General features: G+C 42.4%; 2 protein-coding genes across 2 annotated transcripts in view; one reads left to right on the top strand and one right to left on the bottom strand.

Moving 5' to 3' along the window:
• The window catches only part of LOC138947105 (guanine nucleotide-binding protein G(s) subunit alpha-like), a 40,403-nt gene extending 23,991 nt beyond the window's left edge, over positions 1–16,412 (bottom strand). The window contains exons 1-2 of the mRNA XM_070318555.1: positions 15,723–16,412; positions 10–353 (exon numbers count right to left, since the gene is read on the bottom strand). Coding sequence (XP_070174656.1) covers positions 10–184 — 175 coding nt within the window. The 5' untranslated portion in view covers positions 185–353; positions 15,723–16,412. The remainder of the gene's footprint in view (positions 1–9; positions 354–15,722) is intronic.
• LOC138947123 (zinc finger protein GLI2-like) overlaps positions 1–17,255 on the top strand; it is a gene marked incomplete at its 5' end in the record, with an annotated part of 217,820 nt that overhangs the window by 76,305 nt on the left and 124,260 nt on the right.

The raw sequence follows: 17,255 nt of genomic DNA, 5'->3' as shown, positions 1-17,255 counted from the left end.
CACACTGACCCAGCAGCAGGAGCTTCAAGCGCTTCAAGTCCTCCTTGTGGTACTTGTGCAGTAGCTTGGTCAGTTGCTTGTCCCTCATGCGGGCCGACTTGGCTTGCTCGGCACTCTCGTAGTAGTGTGATCCCCCCGCCCCCTCCACGCACGCACCGAAGCAGGACATCACTTGTTCGTGCATGGCCCTTCACGGGTGTCTCTCGGGCGTCACAGAGCGTTTTAACGTTTTCTGTGTGCACAGTGATGGAGAGAAGCGTGTGCACGTGGAATACGGCGTTTTTCCTGTTGTTCCGTTGTCTTGACTGTGGTTATTGTGGTATCTGGTTGCGATTTGGTTGAAAACGTCCCATCTGGAAAAGGAGAGATATTTAAATTAGAGGTGGCATTCTGTTTTTGTGTGAATGATGATTATTATGATAATAAGAGTGAGAGAGAGAGAGACACACACACACACACACACACACACACACACAGACAGACAGACAGACAGACAGGCAGACAGACAGAGACAGAGACAGAAACAGAAACAGACAGACAGACAGACAGACAGACAGACAGACAGGCAGACAGACAGAGACAGAGACAGAGACACAAACAGACAGACAGACAGACAGACAGACAGACAGACAGACAGGCAGACAGTCAAACAGACACTGAGTCAAACAGAAAAATAGACTGACATAGTGCAGATGACCTAGCTTCATCCGGGTGTTCTGTAAAAGTTAACAAGTCGCGTAATTAAAGGCGAAAATACAACATTTAGTCAAGTAGCTGTCGAACTCACAGAATGAAACTGAACGCAATGCAACGCAGCAAGACCGTATACTCGTAGCATTGTCAGTCCACCGCTCATGGCAAAGGCAGTGAAATTGACAAGAAGAGCGGTTTAGTAGTTGCGCTGAGAAGTATAGCACGCTTTTCTGTACCTCTCTTCCTGAGCGTGTTTTTAATCCAAACATATCATATCTATATGTTTTTGGAATCAGGAACCGACAAGGAATAAGATGAAAGTGTTTTTAAATTGATTTCGACAATTTAATTTTGATAATAATTTTTATATTTTTAATTTTCAGAGCTTGTTTTTAATCTAAATATAACATATTTATATGTTTTTGGAATCAGAAAATGATGGAAAATAAGATGATGGTAAATTTGAATCGTTTTATAAAAATTACAATTTTCCGATTTTTAATGACCAAAGTCATTAATTAATTTTTAAGCCACCAAGCTGAAATGCAATACCGAAGTCCGGGCTTCGTCGAAGACTACTTGACGAAAATTTCAACCAATTTGGTTGAAAAATGAGAGCGTGACAGTGCCGCCTCAACTTTCACGAAAAGCCGGATATGACGTCATCAAAGACATTTATCAAAAAAACGAAAAAAACGTTCGGGGATATCAATCCCAGGAACTCTCATGGAGAATTTCATAAAGATCGGTCCAGTAGTTTGGTCTGAATCGCTCTACACACACGCACGCACGCACGCACGCACACACACACATACACCACGACCCTCGTTTCGATTCCCCCTCTATGTTAAAACATTTAGTCAAAACTTGACTAAATGTAAAAACGAAAGAAAACGATCCACGTCCAACTGATGGATCGCACTGATTGTCGTTAACACTTTCACGCTCACAACACACCTGCTCACAAACACTATGCACAATCTGATAATCGTGACAGAGTCATTTATTTTTATATTTAGTCAAGTTTTGACTAAATATTTTAACATCGAGGGGGAATCGAAACGAGGGTCGTGGTGTATGTGCGTGTGTGCGTGTGTGTGTCTGTGTGTGTGTCTGTGTGTGTGTGTGTGTAGAGCGATTCAGACTAAACTACTGGACCGATCTTTATGAAATTTGACATGAGAGTTCCTGGGTATGAAATCCCCGAACGTTTTTTTCATTTTTTTGATAAATGTCTTTGATGACGTCATATCCGGCTTTTCGTGAAAGTTGAGGCGGCACTGTCACGCCCTCATTTTTCAACCAAATTGGTTGAAATTTTGGTCAAGTACTCTTCGACGAAGCCCGGGGTTCGGTATTGCATTTCAGCTTGGTGGCTTAAAAATTAATTAATGACTTTGGTCATTAAAAATCTGAAAATTGTAAAAAAAATTAAAAATTTATAAAACGATCCAAATTTACGTTTATCTTATTCTCCATCATTTGCTGATTCCAAAAACATATCAATATGTTATATTTGGATTAAAAACAAGCTCTGAAAATTAAATATATAAAAATTATTATCAAATTTTTTTTTTCGAAATCAATTTAAAAACACTTTCATCGTATTCCTTGTCGGTTCCTGATTCCAAAAATATATAGATATGATATGTTTGGATTAAAAACACGCTCAGAAAGTTAAAACGAAGAGAGGTACAGAAAAGCGTGCTATCCTTCTTAGCGCAACGAATACCCCGCTCTTCTTGTCAATTCCACGGGCACTGCCTTTGCCACGGGCGGTGGAGTGACGATGCTACGAGTATACGGTCTTGCTGCGTTCAGTTTCATTCTGTGAGTTCGACAGCTACTTGACTAAATATTGTATTTTCGCCTTACGCGACTTGTTTTTATATTTAGTCAAGTTTTGACTAAATATTTTAACATCGAGGGGGAATCGAAACGAGGGTCGTGGTGTATGTGCGTGTGTCTGTGTGTGTGTCTGTGTGTGTGTGTGTGTAGAGCGATTCAGACTAAACTACTGGACCGATCTTTATGAAATTTGACATGAGAGTTCCTGGGTATAAAATCCCCGAACGTTTTTTTCTTTTTTTTGATAAATGTCTTTGATGACGTCATATCCGGCTTTTCGTGAAAGTTGAGGCGGCACTGTCACGCCCTCATTTTTCAACCAAATTGGTTGAAGTTTTGGTCAAGTAATCTTCGACGAAGCCCGGACTTCGGTATTGCATTTCAGCTTGGTGGCTTAAAAATTAATTAATGACTTTGGTCATTAAAAATCTGAAAATTGTAAATAAAAATAAAAATTTATAAAACGATCCAAATTTACGTTTATCTTATTCTCCATCATTTTCTGATTCCAAAAACATATAAATATGTTATATTCGGATTAAAAACAAGCTCTGAAAATTAAATATATAAAAATTATTATCAAATTTTTTTTTTCGAAATCAATTTAAAAACACTTTCATCTTATTCCTTGTTGGTTCCTGATTCCAAAAACATATAGATATGATATGTTTGGATTAAAAACACGCTCAGAAAGTTAAAACGAAGAGAGGTACAGAAAAGCGTGCTATCCTTCTCAGCGCAACGAATACCCCGCTCTTCTTGTCAATTCCACGGGCACTGCCTTTGCCACGGGCGGTGGAGTGACGATGCTACGAGTATACGGTCTTGCTGCGTTGCGTTGCGTTCAGTTTCATTCTGTGAGTTCGACAGCTACTTGACTAAATATTGTATTTTCGCCTTACGCGACTTGTTATTTTATTAGATTGACAACACAACACAAGGCAATTCGTTTGAACTTCGTCTGGCGTAAACAGTCTCTCAACACACAATGACAGCACACTCTCTGATTACAGAGAGCAGCGCCATTGTCGATAAAGTGATTGCAGAATCTATTTCTGACTATATTGTTATTTCCACCTTTAGACTAGAACTCTTTTTCAGCTCTAGCCGTAATTTGATTAAACATTTGTTCAATGTAAGCTACATTTCTTATTTATTTTGTTTTAAACTTACTCGGCTTTGTCAGCACGTTAACGGCGTTTAAAGGGCGCACGTTTCTAAAAATGAATAAATAAATATAAATAAATGAATAAATTTATAAATTAATACATAAATAAAGGGTGTTGTGAATGTTTCGATTTGTCAAGAAATAAATGTTCTATAAATTGTGCGTCGCAATTTTGAGATGCTCAGGGCACAAAAAAAATAGGTCTGTTTACGGTAACATAGGCCAAAAAAATAGGGTTGGTAGGTCGGGATTTGTTTGATTTTTTTTTTTCTCCAAAAAAACATATTTTTACGTTATTTTGCAATTTTTTTTTTTTTTTTTTTTTTTTTTTTTCCCTAAATGCCAAAAAAAAGTCTAGGGTCGCGCGAAAAAAATAGGGTCGGTCGGGTTACCGTAAACAGACTTTTTTTTTTTTGGCCCTCAAAACAGACATTCTAGCTGACACAATTCCTTCATTTTGCCAAGCATGCACAAATAACAACAACAACACACACACACACACACACAAAATGTATAAGTATAATTTACTTAATGTCTCATCCAATCCTGAAAATTCGATTCGACGTCAAAAAAATAAAATAAACAAACAAATAAAACTTAAAATAACAACCCGGATACGATTTCAAATCCGTGACATCTTAAAAAAATCGAACAAAGTTTTATTTTTTTACCCGTTCGGACAACGGTCTTCGTGTTGTTGAGTACATTCATGAATCACGTTCATTCTTGAATGGTGCAATCTTAAAATCGTGAACAGAGATTAATTTGTTTGCTTTTGTCGTCGTAAAACGGCGTGCTTGCGATAAAATATGGCGGTAAAGATTTTCTGTCAAAAAACGCAGGCAATGCCCTTGCGAGCTGTAGGACATTTTTTTCATTCCATTTTTTTCGGTCGTAATTATTTTGTACTGTTAAACAGGGTGTGGCAAAAAACACAACACAAAACAACAACAACAACAACAACAACAACAACAACAACAACAAATTAAGTCGCGTGAAGCGATTTTAAAACATTTTGTCAATCTGTCCGCCAAAAGATAACAACGCTGGTCGATATTATAATTGTATCTAACAGTCCGAGACTAGTAAGTCCTGGGCTGCTCGGTGTGTGTGTGTGTGTGTGTGTGTGTGCGTGTGTGTGTGTGTGCGTGCGTGCCGCGTGCGTCTGTGTCTGTGTGTATGTGTGTGTGTGCGCGCGCGCTCGTGTGTGTGAGAGATAGACAGACAGACAGAGGCGCAGAGAGAGAAAGAGAGAGAGAGAGAGAGAGAGAGAGACATGCAGGAACAGAGACAGACAGAGACAGAGAGCGAAAGACATCCTGTTTTTCGCTATGTTTTGTGTTTGTTCGGGTTTATTTATTCTCAATCTTGATTTCACTGTACAAAGCTGTTTGGTTCCGGAACACGTCTGCTTGAAATAATAAATTACCTTTCACACACAGTCAACGACACGCATGTAGCGAGATAAGGCGACAGGAAAAATGCAAACTGCGCACTTGAATGAAAGTTGTTTGTTCAAACCGACACACATTCCAGTTAAAGGGCCCTTCTTTCGCGTGTATCCAGCCTTGAGCTCCACCACATATCGCCCCAGTCTGGCCACAGTCGATAAAACCTCCTTTCCACTTGGACTTACGCTTAAAATCAATCAACAACTTGGCTGCATTCTGTGAACAGTGAGAATTGTTTTGCAGAATTTATTTTGCAGAATTGAAACCGGTGTCAACTGCGAAATAACTTTAACTGAATTTCCGCTCTGCACAGAAAACACAATCCGGGTGTTGGTTGTTAGTACATGTATCATACAGTTTCGATGCTTTTGTTGAATTATTGCTACAGATTTGCAAAGGACTACCTCGGGTATGCGCCGAAATGGCTGCGATCTGCTGGCCGATGTGAATGCGTGATGTATTGTGTAAAAAAAAAATCCATCTCACACGGCATAAATAAATCCCTGCGCCTTGAATATGTGCGCGATATAAATTGCATTAAAAAAAATTAAAAAAATATAAAAAAATCCCTGCGCTTAGAACTGTACCCACGGAATACGCGCGATATAAGCCTCATATTGATTGATTGATTGATGATAAATTGCAGAAATAGTCCTACTCCGCACACACAAAAACTGAAAGGGTTTTGAGTGTGAGCTGTTGCGCTGACACAGCCACATGTGTCCCCTACGAAATAAAATGAAAATGTAAATCCCATTCTGCAAAAGAGCAGGGGATTGTTAGTACATGTCTGTGTCCAAATCAGTGAAAAGACGCTCCTACACCACGTGAACTCCTGGATGTACCTGTGATGTTTCACCTGGCGGTTATTTAATCACACAGGAGGAAATCACATTTAAGGGGGAGCGGAAAGTTCGGACAGTGCCAGTCACCGTTTGGCTGTACGTGGAAGTTCCCTCCTATGGGTGCGAACAAAGATCCTAAAATAATACCCTGCATTTTTTGAGGGGCCGTTTCCATTTTTATGGAGAGGAGGGGGGGGGGTGTCCTCAGTGCGGCTTATCGGGCATGGGTTGTACTTTACTAGGGCAAGAGACAGTCAACGAGAACAGAGGAGAAGATTGCGGGAACGGAGGGGGTGGGGTGGGGGGGGGGGGTGGAGGGGATTATCGATCTCACTGGCGTCAAAGAAACAGTGTCACACGTCGTCGACAGCCAGCGGGGGGTGAGGTCATTTGGTTTAACGGCCGACCGCTCTACTGGAAGTTCAAACGGACCAGGACCAACAGCGAGTGTAAATAGTTTATTTCCTATCGGTGCAAGTGACTACAAAAGAGAGCATGTTTGTGTGCGTTTGGTCGCTTAACAATAAAAGGAATTTTCTAACAGAGACTGTAGAGTACTTTACAGTTTCTGATTCTTACCAGAATGGATCGATCCATAAAGAGTATTTGCATTGCCATGAACTGTAGAGTACAAAGAGTGCGTACTCTACAGTCTCTGGTAATGCTGACCAAAATATGACATTTGACACAGATCTCGACAGTCGCTGTTTATCTCGACAGTCGCTGTTTATCTCGTCTCGACAGTCGCTGTTCATCTCGACAGTCGCTGTTTATTTCGACAGTCACTGTTCATCTCGACAGTCGCTGTTTATCTCGACAGTCGCTGTTTATCTCGACAGTCGCTGTTGATCTCGACAGTCGCTGTTCATCTCGACAGTCTCTGTTCATCTCGACAGTCGCTGTTCATCTCGACAGTCGCTGTTTATCTCGACAGTCGCTGTTCATCTCGACAGCTAGCGCGTTCTCTGAGAACAATAACTGTCTCGACCTGTGTAAAATGTCATAGCTTGGTCAACAATACAAAGTTCCTTTAATCATGTAACTAACAAGAATACAAATACATTTCTTTCTCTGAAAACGTCATCCAAAGCTCCCCCGAAAGCGGCGTATGGTTGCCTGAATGGCGGGGTAAAAACGGCCTTGCAAGTAAAAACCCAGTCGTGCAAAAACAGGAGTGTACGTGGGAGTTTCAGCCCATGAACGAAGAAGAGAAGAGGAAGAAGAAGAAGTCATCCAAAGCGAAATGCGATTTCTTCATATTCGATTCATCCTTACTTTCACGAGGTTTTTTGTCTCTCTCTATTATTGCGCGAATCGTGCTCCATGATTTCATGTTTGGGTTCCCAAGAGGTTTAAGGAGTTACTACCAGCTGTGTCATCGAAGAAACAGGATTGAGAGGTTGTGTCGAAATAATTGATCGGGGATTGAACACTCCTAAAGCCACGAGTACAGGTGCTCGTGTTCAATGGTGCACTTTTCGTATGACTTTTTCATTAGCTGGCTGGATGGTTAGTTGGTTAGTTGGTTGGTTGGTTGGTTGGTTGGTTCGTTGGTTGGTTGATTGACTATGTGTGTGTGTGTGTGTGTGTGTGTGTGTGTGTGTGTGTGTGTGTGTGTGTGTGTGTGTGTGTGTGTGTGTGTGTCTGTGTGTCTGTGTCTGTCTGTCTGTCTGTCTGTCTGTCTCTTTCTCTGTGTCTCTCTGCCGCAGGTCTTTTTTTACCAGACAAAAACCTTGTTTTACTCTCTCTCTCTCTCTCTCTCTCTCTCTCTCTCTCTCTCTCTCTCTCTCTCTCTCTCTCTCTCTCTCTCTCTCTCTCTCTCTCTCTCTCTCTCTCTCTCTCTCTCTCTCTGCGTGTACCTCTCTGTCTGTCTCTATCATCATCATCATCATCATCATCATCATCATCATCATCATCGCCGCCGTCTTCGTCGTCGTCATCATCATCGTCATCATTATCGTCGTCGTCATCATTGTCATCATCGTCGTCGTCGTCATCAGCATCATCGTCGTCGTCAACATCATCATCGTCGTCGCGCGTCATCATCACCATTCATCATTGTCGTCATCGTCATCATCATCATCATCGTCATCATCATCATCATTGTCGTCATCATCATCATTACATCATCATCATCATCATCGTCGTCATCATCATTGTCGTCATCATCATCATTGTCATCATGGGTGGCCGAGTGGTAACGCACTTGCGCTCGGAAGCGAGAGGTTGCGTGTTCGATCCTGGGTCAGGCCGTAATTTTCTCCCCCCTTTCCTAACCTAGGTGGTGGGTTCAAGTGCTAGTCTTTCGGATGAGACGAAAAACCGAGGTCCCTTCGTGTTCACTACATTGGGGTGTGCACGTTAAAGATCCCACGATTGACAAAAGGGTCTTTCCTGGCAAAATTGTATGGGCATAGATAAAAATGTCCACCAAATACCCGTTTGACTTGGAATAATAGGCCGTGAAAGGTGAAGGCTCGCCTAACAGGCTTGAGGTTTGCTGGTCGATGTGAATGCGTTATATATTGTGTGTAAAAAATGTCTGTTTGTCTGTCTGTCTGTAAAAAAATTCCATTTCAAACGGCAGAAATTAATATGTAAAGCGCGGAGAGCACAGTAAATTGTGGTTCGCGCTATATAAGCTCTTCATCATAAATAAATCATCATCGTCGTTATCGTCATCATCATCATCTCATATCACTCTCTCCTCTTCTATCTTTCTTTCACTTTCTATCTCTCTCACTCTGAAAGCCGGCTTGAAAATCTCATTTTACTTGAACCCGTCAAGAAACTAGTATGCCGCAAGTATAATTACTACAGAAAGACAACCTTGAAAAGCCGACAACGATATAGGTTATCGACAAAATTAGAAAAACAATGTGTCGCGTAGATGCTTTGGGCGTGAAACTCGTTGTGTGATATGTGATACATGCAAGGGTCCGTCAATAACACAGTTAACAAAGCAAAGCATGCTTGAGAGATTTAATTATCCAAGCTAGAGATAAAAAGAAAACCAGACGCACAAATCGATGAGATGAAAGGAGATAGCGACAGACGGATACACACACTCACACAAACAACCAACACATATACACACACACACACACACACACACACACACACACACACACACACACACACACACACACACACACACACACACTGAAGACCATTTAACGACCGACACTCACAGCTGTCCCTGTCCACATACAAAAGACAACATGACGTTTCATGACGATTTTACGCAGCGATTAGCAACGAAAAAACAGGAGTCATTTTCGCCCATAACCTGTTTTGTACGCCAAAGAGAAAGAGAGAGCGAGACAGAGATAGATAGGCCGACATACAAAAAGGCATACTCACATACAGACAGGCCGACATACAAAAAGGCAATCACACATACCTAGAACTTCAATATATCATTGAAACAATGTGTAAACGAAAAGAAAACATCATGACATCCCCTATTTTTTGTCTACCATTATATCAAGATCTTTCTTATTATGCAATGGTCTTATGTATGCCGCATCAGTAGGACATATTACGCAAGCCAAACAATGTGGCCGAGCCTTACAACGCAGAACGTTAATTGTGATACACCACCTCGTTAGGTTTATCAAAGTGATTAGAGATAATTAATACCTTTGCAACCAGTTTCTTAGTGGCCAAGGCGGATTTTTTGGATTAATGCAAGTTATGTAAATGGGCTGTGTGATTGTGTGATTGTGTGGTCCTTTGTGACGTAGTGTGGTTAAGTTGGAAGTGTGTGTGTGTGTGTGTGTGTGTGTGTGTGTGTGTGTGTGCGCGCTACCGTGCGTGCCTGTGTGTGAGTGTACGTGTGTGTGTCAGTGTGTGTGTGTGTGTGCGTGCGTGTGTGGGTATGTGCGTGCGTGCGTGCGCGCGCGTCCGTGCGTGCGTGCGCGCGCGCGTCCGTGCGTGTGTGCGCGCGCGTCCGTGCGTGCGTGCGTGGTAAGTGTGTTTATCTACGTGAGACACTCTGTCTGCCTCTGTCGGTGCTTTTGTTTTCGTCTGGGCCCATATTTCTAAAACATCTATCTCGAATGTGAAGAGGTATACAGAGCAATTTAAATGCCAAAACATAGCCCTTGACAGTGACATATAAATGACTCTCCTCTTTCGGAACACATTTTTTCTTGAATTGGATAGTTCTAGATCCTGTCTATTCGTTCTTGTCTTACTTTTCATACCATCTGGCTTTCCCGTCGCTCAGGACTGCTTACGTTTCTCGCAAAAAGACATTGTTAACAGATCATTGTCAACCAGATCTCTCTCTCTCTCTCTCTCTCTCTCTCTCTCTCTCTCTCTCTCTCTCTCTCTCTCTCTCTCTCTCTCTCTCTCTCTCTAATGTATACTATATTAATATTACTATATAATTATATTCACGTCATATTACACATTCATAGCATATAGTATTCATATTGTTTTACTTCGTATATTAGATTTTGTGTTTCGTGTGGCCGTGGTGCTTATGCTTATTTACTGTACATTTACATGTTATGCCTATATGAATTCATTATATTATGTTGTTTATATGCGTGCGGATGTGTTAGTGTGAATGTAAAGGGCACGTTGTAAGATTAGGCCCTTGGCTTAAAATGTTTACCCTTTATGTCAATAAAATGTTCTAAGTCTAAGTCTAAGTCTCTCTTTCTCTCTTTGATTGGTGTAAACAAAACTCAATGATTATACACCCAAGCAAAACTAAATGCATGGTGATCACAACACGACAGAAACACCAACTCGCTCCTCTGAATCTTCATCTCAGTTTAAATGAGTCACCCATTCAGCAAGTAACCAGCCATCGTGTTCTTGGGGTCACAATAGACGCTGAATTAAAGTGGCAGTCCCACCTCAACCGTGTTTCCAAAACCAGATCTAAAAATGTGTTCCTTCTCTCCAAATTAAAGCATTATGCTGATACCTCAGCACTCAAGTTGTTTTATTTTGGTCATATTTTACCTCATCTGAATTATGCATCTACACTTTGGGATGGTTGTAGCGATGTTCACTTGAAAAAAGTCAATTCTCTTCACCGTCGCGCAGCTAAACTTATCACGGGTCCGCGAACATCAACAGATCAAAAGCTTAGCAGCATTAATTATTTATCACTTAATGATCAGTTATTATTTAATAAAGCGAGTTTAATGTTTAAGGTACAAATAAACGAGACCCCACAGTATTTAATAAAGCGAGTTTAATGTTTAAGGTACAAATAAACGAGACCCCACAGTACATGCGATCATTATTTCAGAAAGCATCAGACAGATATGGCTCTAACAAATTAATTTCCCCACTACCCCGTATTGATTTATACAAAAATTAAACCAGTTTAGCGTTTTCGGGCTCAACTATTTGGAATTCACTACCATGTGAGATAAAGGGGTCAAGCACGATTAAACACTTCAAATCGCAACTTCGCAAATATCTGTTGTCACGAACAGTCACATTCTGAAGCTGTTCCTATTTTATTTAATCACCAGAAGCAAGAATGCATCACTATCATACCAATATACATTTTGTTCAGCCAAATGATGATGATGATAATAATGATGACGAAGATAATGATGATGATGATGATGAGGTTGTGTGTACGTGTGTATGTACGTGTGTGTGTGTGTGTGTGTATGTGTGTGTGTGTGTGTGTGTGTGTGCGGGTGTGTGTTAGTGGAGGGGAGGGGTGTGTGCGAGTGTGTGTTGGATTGTGTGCGAGCGTGATTGCAGGCATACGGCGAGCTTGTGTGTGCGAGTCGACTTTTCTTTTCCTTTGTATACTGTTCAAAAAAAGAAACGCATAGTTGCTACTTGCCAAATTTGTTTTATTTTTCGAAAAAATTAACAGAAAATCCAATATTTAGATTATTTGTTTGAAATTTGGTATGGACACAGTTGAATGCACACACAGTTCATTTGCATCTTCAAATCAATCAGTCAATCAATACGATTGGGTGCCGAGGCTGTCAAGTCAGTAGGGGGGTGTGACTGCCTTGAGCAGCAACAACTGCCCGGCACCTTCTGGGCATGGACTGGATCAGATGCCGGATATCTTGCTGTGGGATGGTGTCCCACTCCTCCTGAAGTGCCTGCAATAGATCGCGGTGATTTGCCGGCGCTTCTTCTCGCCTGCGCACACGTCTGTCCAATTCATCCCAGAGGTGTTCTATCGGGTTCATGTCTGGCGACATGGATGGCCAGGGAAGCACCTGGACAGGGTGGTCGGTGAGGAACTGGGTGGTGAGTCGTGCTGTGTGCGGGCGAGCGTTGTCCTGCTAGAATATGGCATCCTGGTCAGCCAGAAGAGGAAGGGCGTGTGGGCGCAGAATTTCCTCCACGTATCGCTGGGCAGTTATGCGCCCTTGGACGTGCACCAGGGTGCTCCTTCCAGCGGTATTGATCGCCCCCCACACCATGACGCCTCCACCACCATGAACGGGTGCCTCATCCACACAGTTGGGCGCGTAACGTTCGTTTACTCTCCGGTAGACCCTCCTCCGACCATCATGTCGCTGGAGCAGGAAGTAGGACTCGTCGCTGAACCACACGTGTCTCCAGTGATTCCGGACGGTCCAGCGAAGGTGCTGGTTGCCCCACTGCACTCGGTTCTGGCGATGGCGGCGGGTGAGGACAGCTCCTCTGTGAGGTCTGCGAGCTCTCAAACCAGCTTCATGCAGGCGGTTCCGCACGGTCTGGTCCGATAATCGGTGTGGCCCGGGGAGAGCCTGGACAGAAGATGAGGCCGACAGGAAACGATTCCGGAGGTGGCGGAGCCGTATGAAGCGGTCGTGAGCAGCAGTTGTCGCCCTTGGTCTTCCCGCTCGTGGCAAGTCAGCAACGGAGCCAGTGGCTTGAAACCTGACCCACAGTCTACTGATGGTGCTCTGGGACACGTGGAAGTGCCTGGCGATTGCACTTTGACTTTGGCCTGCTTGTAAACGACCCAATGCAATTTGGCGGTCTTCTCTGCTCAATCGGGCCATCTTTCGTCGCTGAATTGTCGTCTGATTTCTTTGTGGCGAACAATCCGCTTTTATGGGTTTTGGAAGACATGGTGAGAGCTCAATATTCCCCGAGTTTCACGAGATTACACTGAAGCATGACGAGTGGTCATGCCAAATGAGCAATTTTGACATTGTAGCCACTGATAACGCATGCGTCACGTGCAGAGCTCACTTGTGGCAATGGACGAAAGGTCGACGACCAGATAAACATTTTCTGCAGTTTGGTGGATATCCTTGTAGCCATATAACTAAATTAACCAAATATTACAAGCTATGCGTTTCTTTTTTTGAACAGTATATTTTATTGACATACATGTACATTTCAATGTTCTGTTATGCATTATGTATTTGTATAGGTAATGTTGTAGTTTGTAATACTGTATGATTGTGATTGATGATTGTCCTTTTATTGTCTCTATTTTTACATTTAGTCAAGTTATGACTAAATGTTTTAACATCGAGGGGGGAATCGAGACGAGGGTCGTGGTGTTTGTGTGTGTGTATGTGTGTGTGTGTGCGTGCGTGTAGAGCGATTCAGACCAAACTACTGGACCGATCTTTATGAAATTTGACATGAAAGTTCCTGGGTATGATATCCCCATACATTTTTTTCATTTTTTTGATAAATGTCTTTGATGACGTCATATCCGGCTTTTCGTGAAAGTTGAGGCGGCACTGTCACGCCCTCATTTTTCGACCAAATTGGTTGAAATTTTGGTCAGGTATTGTTCGACAAAGCCCAGACTTCGGTATTGCATTTCTGCGTGGTGGCTTAAAAATTAATTAATGACTTTGGTCATTAAAAATCGGAAAATTGTAAAAAAAAATATTTCTTTTATAAAAGGATCCCAATTTACGTTCATCTTATTCTCCATCATTTGCTGATTCCAAAAACATATAAATATGTTATATTTGGATTAAAAACAAGCTCTGAAAATTAAATATATAAAAATTATTTTCAAAATTAAATTGTCGAAATCAATTTAAAAACACTTTCATCTTATTCCTTGTTGGTTCCTGATTCCAAAAACATAATAGATATGATATGTTTGGATTAAAAACACGCTCAGAAAGTTAAAACGAAGAGAGGTACAGAAAAGCGTGCTATCCTTCTTAGCGCAACTACTACCCCGCTCTTCTTGTCAATTTCACTGCCTTTGCCATGAGCGGTGGACTGACGATGCTACGAGTATACGATCTTGCTGCGTTGCATTGCGTTCCGTTTCGTTCTGTGAGTTCGACAGCTACTTGACTAAATGTTGTATTTTCGCCTTACGCGACTTGTTATGTCTTAGTTTAGCAGGGACAGATTGTAAGACTAGGCGTCAGCGTAAAATCTCCATCCTTGAGTAATAAAGTTCGTTCGTTCGTTCGTTCGTTCGTTCGTTCTCTCTCTCTCTTACTCTCTCTCTCTCTCTCTCTCTCTCTCTCTCTCTCTCTCTCTCTCTCTCTCTCTCTCTCTCTCTCTCTCTCTCTCTCTCTCTGTATTTTCCTCTCGCTGGAACTGTTAACTCTCTCTCGATCTCTCGATCTCTCTCTCTCTCTCTTTCTCTCTCTCTCTCTCTCTCTCTCTCTCTCTCTCTCTCTCTCTCTCTCTCTCTCTCTCTCTCTCTCTCTGTCTTTTCCTCTCGCTGGAACTGTTAACTCTCTCTCGATCTCTCTCTCTCTCTCTCTCTCTCTCTCTCTCTCTCTCTCTCTCTCTCTCTCTCTCTCTCTCTCTCTCTCTCTCTGTACATCCAAACGGGGTCACGGTGACATGTCAACACATTTATTCCGTAACAAGATGGTCACGTAACAGAAGCCGAAAAAAGGGGAAAAGGAAACAAAAGAAAGGCTAAAAACAAAGCACAGAGACAAATACAGGGGAAAGAAACATGGGAACAACATGAAAAATAAAGAGAACAAACACTCAGGACGAAGAATTGAAACGAAGGACAGAAGGATCAATGTTATGGAATGAACTTCGAGGACCTGGAGAAGACTGTATCATGTGTCTCGCTGTCCTGTCTTACAGTATATCAATGAGTCTTATATCGCGCATATTCCGTGGGTACAGTTCTAGGCGCTCTGCAGTGATGCCGTGTGAGATGAAATTTTATACGGCCAGTAGATTGCAGCCATTTCGGCGCATATTTACCTTTTACGGCCTATTATTCCAAGTCACACGGGTAGGTAGACAATTATTAACTGTGCCTAAGCAATTTTGCCAGGAAAGACCCTTTTGTCAACCGTGGGATCTTTAACGTGCACACCCAATGTAGTGTACACGGGGGGAGGTTCGGACACCGAAGAGAGTCTGCACACAAAGTTGACTCTGTGAAATAAATTCCCGCCGAACCTGGGATCGAACTCACGCTGACAGCGGCCAACCGAATACAAATCCGGCGCGCTACCAACTGAGCTATATCCCCGCCCCAGTATAGACGTGTGATCGACCAGAAGAAGAAGATGGAATGAACAAAGCAGCCCGGAGAAGAAAGAAAGACAGAACGATGGAACAGAAGAAGACGAAAAAGAACATTTTGATGATGAGGGTGCAGGAAAAGCGAGAACTACAAGAGTAGAGAGAACAAAAAACAAATACGGAACTTTAAAAGCCACAAAAAACAACAACAACAACAACAACAAAACAACTCACACTGTAACAGCAAACAAATGAAAAAATAAATGGTCCAAAAACGGATTTAACCATGATAATTACCTTCATATTGTCAACATATCTCCAGGCAATTTCCTCTCTTGTCACAAACACACTGTGACAAAACGAATCCAAAATCCAGGAGAAGAGGCGCACAACTTGGCAGAAATTATTCCAATCACACAGATGACTCAAAATGAAGATAATCGCAGAAGTCACAAATCCTTTTCGCAAGGAAAACGCTCACAAAAAAGTATCCGCGAAGTTTTATCACAGTACAGATAAAGTAGAGACCACAATAGTTCAATGAGCGCATATAGGCGTTGCAAACACTTTTTTTTTTTATAGAGAAAGACGCATTAGAACTTCTGAGAAACAACACTGACTAATAGAAATTCAAAATCGCACAGAGTTTCGTCAAATCAAAACCTATTAGTCAGCTGCTTGAAATATATTAGAGTCGCAACAGTCACCGATATGTTAACAACACTGTTCCACCGAAAGCAACGTATAGCATACACAGACCACGCGGCAAACGGTGCAGTCACCTCAACGCAGAAACACTACGGTAGTCCTGTGATCATGAGGTCTAAACGAAGACTGACTGCCAACCACGACGTACGACGGACTTGGCGATACTGATTGAATCAGTCCTGTTCTATCTCTCTCTCTCTCTCTGACTACCGAGTAGCAGTGATCGGCAAGCGACGCACACAGAGTCGCAAAGGGACGTCTGCACTCGGCGTGTGAGGCCTTCAGAGCTGCTCATACATTGTGTTATCGAACTGTTGCGAGAGAGCCGTTCACGAGACAGAAGACACGTGAACGGAGATCTGTTTATGGGCAGAATATACCTGCGCAGTTTCAGCGGCACAGACGACGCACTGCCTATTATTTATGCCGCGATAGGGATTATGACGAGTACTTGGCCTGTTTTCCTTTCATGCAACATGTAGCGGGCTGGGATCATCTGCAGTGCGTCGACGTCGTCGGTTTGTTTGTTTGTTTGTTTGCTTGCTTTACGCCAAAGCCACCACGAAGGCGGGCCATATCAGGGCGGTAACGTCGTCGGTCCTGCTGAAGTTACATATGTGAGCGGAGCCCCTCAGCTTTATAGGGGCTGCTCGACTGTTGCACTGTACGACTAGTGTGTTATGTCAGCTTTGAATTAATCCACTGTCAGAAGCGAGTCTTGCTGCTAGCACCTTCAGATAGACTGTGGTTCTGTTACAATGTTCTTTTAAGGCTCGAAGGAACATGTGTCATTACTTTGAAAGCCTGGCCATACAAGCCTCCTAGTGTTCATCACACACACACACACACACACACACACACACACACACACACAGATATAATTATTGATATATAGATAAAGACAGACAGAAAGACAGACAGAGAGACAGACAGAGAGACAGACAGAGGGAGACAGAGAGACAGACAGAGAGAGACAGAAAGACAGACAGAGAGACAGACAGAGAGAGACAGACAGAGGAAGAGAGAGACAGACAGACAGAGAGACAGACAGAGAGATAGACAGAGAGAGACAGACAGACAGAGACCCAGAGACAGAAAGAGAGAGGTAGACAGAGAGAGACA

Source organism: Littorina saxatilis, linkage group LG14, assembly GCF_037325665.1.
Source record: "Littorina saxatilis isolate snail1 linkage group LG14, US_GU_Lsax_2.0, whole genome shotgun sequence".
In the NCBI taxonomy this organism is placed as follows: Eukaryota; Metazoa; Mollusca; class Gastropoda; order Littorinimorpha; family Littorinidae; genus Littorina; species Littorina saxatilis.
Note: the sequence above shows the minus strand (reverse complement) of the source record. Positions and strands in the feature narration are given on the sequence as shown.